The 6,451-nt window shown below is 52.5% G+C and overlaps 2 protein-coding genes across 2 annotated transcripts in view; both read left to right on the forward strand.

The window, feature by feature from the left end:
• PPA1 (pyrophosphatase (inorganic) 1) overlaps positions 1-235 on the forward strand; it is a 13,424-nt gene extending 13,189 nt beyond the window's left edge. Inside the window, exon 11 of the mRNA XM_019474915.1 lies at positions 228-235. Coding sequence (XP_019330460.1) covers positions 228-235 — 8 coding nt within the window. The remainder of the gene's footprint in view (positions 1-227) is intronic.
• Positions 223-5,446, forward strand: SAR1A (secretion associated Ras related GTPase 1A). The gene is made up of 6 exons (XM_009290559.1): positions 223-302; positions 1,560-1,679; positions 2,188-2,253; positions 2,919-3,022; positions 3,536-3,667; positions 4,385-5,446. The coding sequence occupies exons 1-6, from the start codon at positions 245-247 to the stop codon at positions 4,499-4,501; spliced, it is 597 nt and encodes a 198-aa protein (XP_009288834.1). The 5' UTR covers positions 223-244; the 3' UTR covers positions 4,502-5,446.
• Positions 5,447-6,451: the final 1,005 nt, after the last annotated feature.

Here is a 6,451-nt window from a genome sequence, read left to right on the forward strand (position 1 = left end):
CTCCCCTGCCCGCTGCCGCGGCCGGCCGCTCGGGGAGCTCGCCCGGGGGGGATTAGTCACCTCCCGGCGAAACGCCTCTCCTCCCGCTCGGCTGCGCTCGGCGGGCCGGCCGGGAGGGGAGCGGGACCCGCTCCGGAGTGGCAGCATCCCGCGGGGGCGGGGGGCGTGCAGCCGGCTTCCGTCAGGGACTGGCGCTTGTAACTCTGGTTTTGGTCTTGTCCACGCAGGCGATTAATCTTCAGCGATGTCTTTCATTTTCGAATGGATCTACAACGGCTTCAGCAGCGTGCTGCAGTTTCTAGGTAATGCCGCGTTACGTTAGTTCTTAAACAGCTCCGCTCAGGCTGCAGGAGCCGCCCTTAGGTCAGTTTGGCTTGTGCCAGTTGCCGAGATCACTTAGAAGTTAGCAATTAAAGCGCATCTCTTTTGGAGTGTGCTCTGACTAGTATAAAGTCTGGCGAGAAAGCTGCAAATCAATACAGGCTTTTTTACACTAGGAGGAGGAACTTTGAGAATAATTTGGAAGCGTTTGGCTCCCACTCAATCCTTCTCTTGCTGTTTAGAAGCGCAAGAGCAGCTGGGCTGATGCCAGGGGCCCGTTTAACCCCGCGCCCTGCCCCGGGCAGACGTGCTGCCTAAGCCAAGGAGGGAACCCCGTCCTCCTCCTCCTGGTATCTGAGCTCACTGGCTCCGCCAGAGCTCACCCTTATTTCTCGCTGCTGCAGCTGGCTGGTTTGCTTCTCCTCAAATGCTCATGTCCCATTACCCACCGTGGCGTGCCTGGGGGAGCTGCTGGCCGCTGACTAACGCCCTCAGCGCGATCCGGGTTGAAGGCTCTTTGTGGGGGTGCTAGCCAAAGCATTGCCCAATCTAGGGTGATCTGCGCAGCTGGGCTGGCTGCTTCACCACGGCGCGAGCAGCCCTTTCCTGAGGTGCGGGCAGTGGCGAAGCGCCTCCTGCCAGGGTCGTGAATTCCGGCGGAGGTCCCTGCTGGAGGACGGGGTGCTCTCTGTCCAGAGCGCCTCGCGAGGGGTAGGGAGGGATGAGAAAAAGTCCTGTTGGAAACCTAAGGGAACTTTCCTGCGGCAGATGCGTACCTGGAAGTGGAAAAAAATCAGTTTATCTAAAGAAAATGATGTGCCGTTTCGAGCTTTGCACTTCAACAACTTGCTGCTATCTTCTATGAGTTTATTCAATTTTCACGTTTAAACACCCCTTTGGGGCGACAGACTGATCCATAACCCATCGCACCTAAGTAACGCTCGGCTGCACGCTCTTCTGTTGGGATGTATCTGAGAAAAGAATAGGTTACTCACAGACATACGACCTTAGAGAATGCCCGTTGTTGTCGACATTACCTTGCGTTACCTTGGTAAAAGCCAGTTCAAGCTGTACTGTTTTTTCCCTGCTGTTGTGTGTCCGTGCTGGAAGTGCACAGGTGGCAGTGTAGCTCTGGGAGAGGGGTTCGTATGTAAACAGCAGCAAGCGTCGCAGCGCTTCTGCTCACGTGCCGAGGTAAGCCTGCTGGAGTTTTTCTTGCTTGTTTCTTTTCCTTCCAGGTTTGTACAAGAAGTCTGGAAAACTTGTGTTCCTGGGCTTGGATAACGCAGGCAAAACCACTCTGCTGCACATGCTCAAAGACGACAGGCTGGGTCAGCACGTCCCGACGCTACATCCCAGTAAGTCTGCCAGCGACTGAGCCCCGCCTGCCTCGTGGCGTGGTTTTTCCTCTTCAGTTTTGGGGACAGGGTGTTGGAAGACGCCTCGGCGAGAGCTCTGCATTGGGGCGACGGACTTTAAGAGTCTTAAAGCTGCATCTGAGGCTGCAGTTGCACGTTGGTGGCCCGAGCTGAAGTGGATTTGCATTTTCCTCTCAAATATAAAATGGAGAGCCCGAGAACTGGCGTGGTTCAATCAATATGACGTGCCTGTCTTGGGGAGGGAGTGGGTTTCTAATGAAATGTACAAAGCGTAACGCGGGTTAATAAGCTTGTGCTTAAGTAAGGAGGTCGGACAAATTATTTTCTGCCGCTCGTGCTTGTGTGAAACGACTCCATTTCAGTGGCTGAATTCTACAGGATATCTTACGAGAGGAGCGTGTGTGGTGTTAACAAGCGTCCCCAAGAAATTCTATCTGTGACAGCTTCTTTATTTTCCTGCAACACAGCCTGTATTTTTATGTTTCAGCATCAGAGGAGCTGACGATTGCTGGAATGACCTTTACGACTTTTGATCTGGGTGGACATGAACAAGGTAAAAGTGAAGTTGCTGAGTGGGAGACACCAAAATGAGGTTAATTTTCTGATTTCTGTGATGTTCTCCGGCCACCTTAAGAAAAACCTACCAAAACGCGATGCTGAAAAGTGATAGCAATTGGCAGTACCTGATTATTGGTCGCCCGAAATTATTTATGGAGCTATATGTGGAAATAACCCCCTGGCTCTAGCATATCCGTCGTTCAATACTTGTGCTTAATTCTGGCAGTTTGGAAAAAAATGCTGCCAGTTCATGCTCTGCTCCCTGAAATACTTTTAGCCGCGGAAGACTTGAATGTCATAGGCTTATTCTTTTGAATTAATTGCTGAATTTTTATTTTTAGACTTTCTAGAAGGTCTAAGAAAAGTTTTTCTGCTGTTTGGTTTTTTTTTTTTTTTTAATACACAAAAATATTGGAAGAAAGACACCCTGGCTAAAAGGGCAGCCGTGGTTGCCGAGGCTTACTTACGAAAGCAGCGAGAGTGTAACTGGCTCTCCAGACTGTGCCTGGCTTGCGGCCTCAGCCAGTCCCTTTGCCAGAAAGTCTTACGCTGCCTTGAGGAGATCATAACGAAGAGGGTGGCTCCCGCTTTTGGGTGTCGTTTCCCTCTTACTTCGGGCAGCGTTTTCACAGGGCGGTGTTTGTCGCTTCTGTGTTCCAGCTCGCCGGGTCTGGAAGAACTACCTGCCGGCCATCAACGGGATCGTCTTCCTGGTGGACTGCGCAGATCACTCGCGTCTTATGGAATCCAAAGTTGAGCTTAACGTAAACATACTTCTTTTTTTTTTTTTTCCCCCCTCCCCTTCCCCAAGACCTCTGAATAGCTAAATTAGAAATAATACTCTTTTTTGGGCTGGAACTTGAGCACGGCGCATTTTGAGAGTCTCGTGCTTTGGATTTGCACTGCCGGTGCACCTTTTACGCCAGCGATGCGGTGTCCAAGGCGTGAGCTTATAGGCATTTGCACGTTACTTTATGCAGGGACGGGATCAATACGGATTTACCGGTATACTCGCCCAGAGCTGGAGAAGCCTGGCTGCCCTTACTGTGGGTCGACCGTAGGCCCTTGAGCAGCCTTCGAAGAAGTTTTGAAACGGCCTGTGGGTTTAGATAGGACCTGCGTCTGCAAAACCTTTCCGGAAGGACTCCTCTTCGGCAGGAGCACTGTAGCACCGAAAAACAGCCCTTGTTGGTCACAGAGCTGGAACAGAAACGTTTTCCTCGAACGATGAATGTTTTTTGTGCCTCTGCTTAACTCTTCTTCCATCTCGCACGCAGGCGCTAATGACAGATGAAACAATATCCAACGTGCCAATCCTTATCTTGGGTAACAAAATCGACAGACCGGAGGCCATCAGTGAGGAGAAACTGCGGGAGATCTTTGGGCTCTACGGACAGACCACCGGAAAGGTAGGGGGGCGTCCAAATCTTGGATCGTCCGCGAGTGAGGGAGGGCTTGCGCGCTTCGTTGCAGGATGAGGCTCCATCTAGAAACTAATTGAGGCGTTACTGTGAATTTGTCCACAATATTGACCAAGCTGAATCTTTAGTAATAATAACTATAACGCCCTCGGGCAAGTTTCTGAAAGTGCCAGAATTGTGCAAAACACGGTGGTGCCTCTGCAGCGATTAGGGAATTAGGTGTCGAGCTGGTATTTTAACATATTGTCTGGCTCTCCTGGTTTCATTACTCTGCATTTCCGTCCAGTTACCCACCTCATCATTTTTTCAGTGTTTAAAAACAGGACGGTTAGAGAGAATTGATCAGAAATGCTGGGTGACGGTAGTAAACCACTGCGAGGCTAGTCTTCGCCTTCACGCGGTGACAATTGCTTCTTGTATCGCACTGCCAAGTACCGCGGGTACATCAGGCTGTGCCTCGAAAATGGTTTGCTTCCGTGTTTCTAACGCCCCTTCTCCCACGCTGCTGGCTCCGAAAGTCCCGTGGGCAGCCGCTCGGGCAGGTCCCCCTCGCGAAGGGGCCGGTGTGCAGCCGGGAGAGGGAATTCCCCGGGCCGAGAGGGGTTTCCCTAGACGAGAGGGGTTTCCCTAGACGGTGGTGACTGGGTTGCCGCTTCCCTGAGGGCGGCGGGCGTGCGGTTCTGACTTCTCTTTGGACTTCCCTAGGGAAACGTGCCACTGAAAGACCTGAACGCACGTCCCATGGAGGTGTTCATGTGCAGCGTGCTGAAGAGGCAAGGCTACGGTGAAGGCTTCCGTTGGCTATCGCAGTACATTGACTGATACTTGGACGGACACAAGAGTTTTACTCCTCTGGACTGATCCTGTTCACAGCTTCCTGTGGACTTTTCTATCGGAACACGGAAGGCTTTCCGACCGCATACTGGCATTGACCAAGAGACTCCTGGTTTTCGGCTGCCCGATCGCACAGTGGTGACACAACTCTTTTCCACGTGACGGGGAGACAGCACCGTTCTGCACGCGGGTGCAAGTTGTCCCTTTCAGTTCGGTTACAGCGGGGCTGTTGTGATCTGGGAAGTAAAACTCTGCACGCTGCACTGTAACAGCTGAAAAAGAGAGCACGTCTCACCACTGTGGCTAATTGACTTCAAAAAAAAAAAAGAAAAGAAAAAAGAAAAAGCAATTATATTTTTTAAAGAAAGTGTTAATGTAAACAGCATCCCTTCTAACTTTTTAGTTTAACGTTCATCTTGTTTAGTCCAGAGTCTGGTTAGGGTTTTTTAAAAATATATTTAACGATATTTAGATATTTCACAAATTACTGAACCAAGGTATCACGATATTAGAAGTCCTCAATAAACATAGCATTTGGGCTTAACTGAGCTGTAGGGTGGCTGTGCTGTGTCACGCTGACCGACGACGAAGAGGGTGCCGTTGGGACTGACGTGTGCAATCCGAGCTTCTTTAGTTTATGGGGATTTTTTTAGCTGGAGAGGAGCATCCGCGAGCGCAGCTGGTTTAGGTGTTTGGCCGTGGTGACCGGCGCTCGCTCCCGGTGGGACGGGCTGCCCGAGCGCACCGCCTGCTTCCCCCGCAGCCGGGCCGAGCTCCGCGCCAGGCCCTCGGTCGAGGAAGTCAAATCCTCTCTCTGCGCCATCACAGTAAGAACCACGAAGCTGTTTTGGTTGTTGTAGCATGGAAGTGTTTGACATTTGCATATCCTGAGGTTATTAATGTAGACTAAACCAGTTTCTTTTATACTCGACAGATTTTTTTGTCTGAAGTTTCATTACTGTCTGGCACTCATTTTCAGTTAAATAAAGACATGTCTTTCTCCTCCGAAGGGGTAGCGACCCTCAGTTCAACCTGGCGTTGGCTGCGCTGCCGTTCGGCAGTCGAGCGCGCGTGCCTGGCGTAGCCGTCCGTGGGGGAAAAAACAAAATGCGAGCGGGAAGAACAAGCTCACCGTCGCCGAGCCTTCTTCCTCAGGCAGTCTGCACCCTCGCCGGCAGCGACGAGCGCTTGACATCGCCTTATGCACTCGGCCCAGGCGTGAAACCGCCTTTAACCTCTCCCCAGAGAAGCAGTAAGTATTTACGGCGACGCTTCGGCAGGTGACGCAGCTGTAGGACAAACCTGCACCTAGGCGGAGCGGAGCCTGTGCAAAAATGGAGCGCCCTGCAAAATGGCCACGCACCTTTCTCGTGGCGCAGACCTGGAGAGGCGTTTCCTTGGAGAAGGGTGAAGGAGGGGAGCGCTGCTGGTAAGGGGAACTGGGGCGGGATGGAAAACTTTCTTGCCTCCGGGCTGGTGAGGAGGCAAAGCTCGCAGCTCACAGGAGCGAGCAGAGGCTTCGCTCCAGGTGTAACAGCCCCGCAGCAAGGCCTGCGGTGCCTGAGCAGCGTGGAAGGGGCTGTGGTGGGGCAGCTTAAATTCTGGCTCCCACTCACTCCCAACGTTCCTGGGAGTTTCAACTCCCTAAAAGGGATTCTGCAAGCCCCGGTCCCTCTTTCGGTAGAGAAGATGTAGCTTTGCTGCTCCTTCATGCCGTGGGCAAGCAAGCCTGCAGAACAGACGCTGCTTCATCCCGAAACTCGAGCGCCGGACGTTGAGCCGACAGACGAGGGGGCCTGTTTCGGCAAGCAACGCCTCCCGCTCCTCGGGAAAGGAGGGAGAAAACGTTTCTGTGAAGCGAACCGACGCCCGGCCTGCGATTCGGTGATTGCGCGGGGGCGGAAAACAGGCAGGGGGCGGGCGGCCGCTGCCCGCTGC

The sequence above is a fragment of the Aptenodytes forsteri genome, unplaced genomic scaffold, assembly GCF_000699145.1.
Source record: "Aptenodytes forsteri isolate BGI_AS27 unplaced genomic scaffold, ASM69914v1 Scaffold349, whole genome shotgun sequence".
Lineage (NCBI taxonomy): Eukaryota > Metazoa > Chordata > Aves > Sphenisciformes > Spheniscidae > Aptenodytes > Aptenodytes forsteri.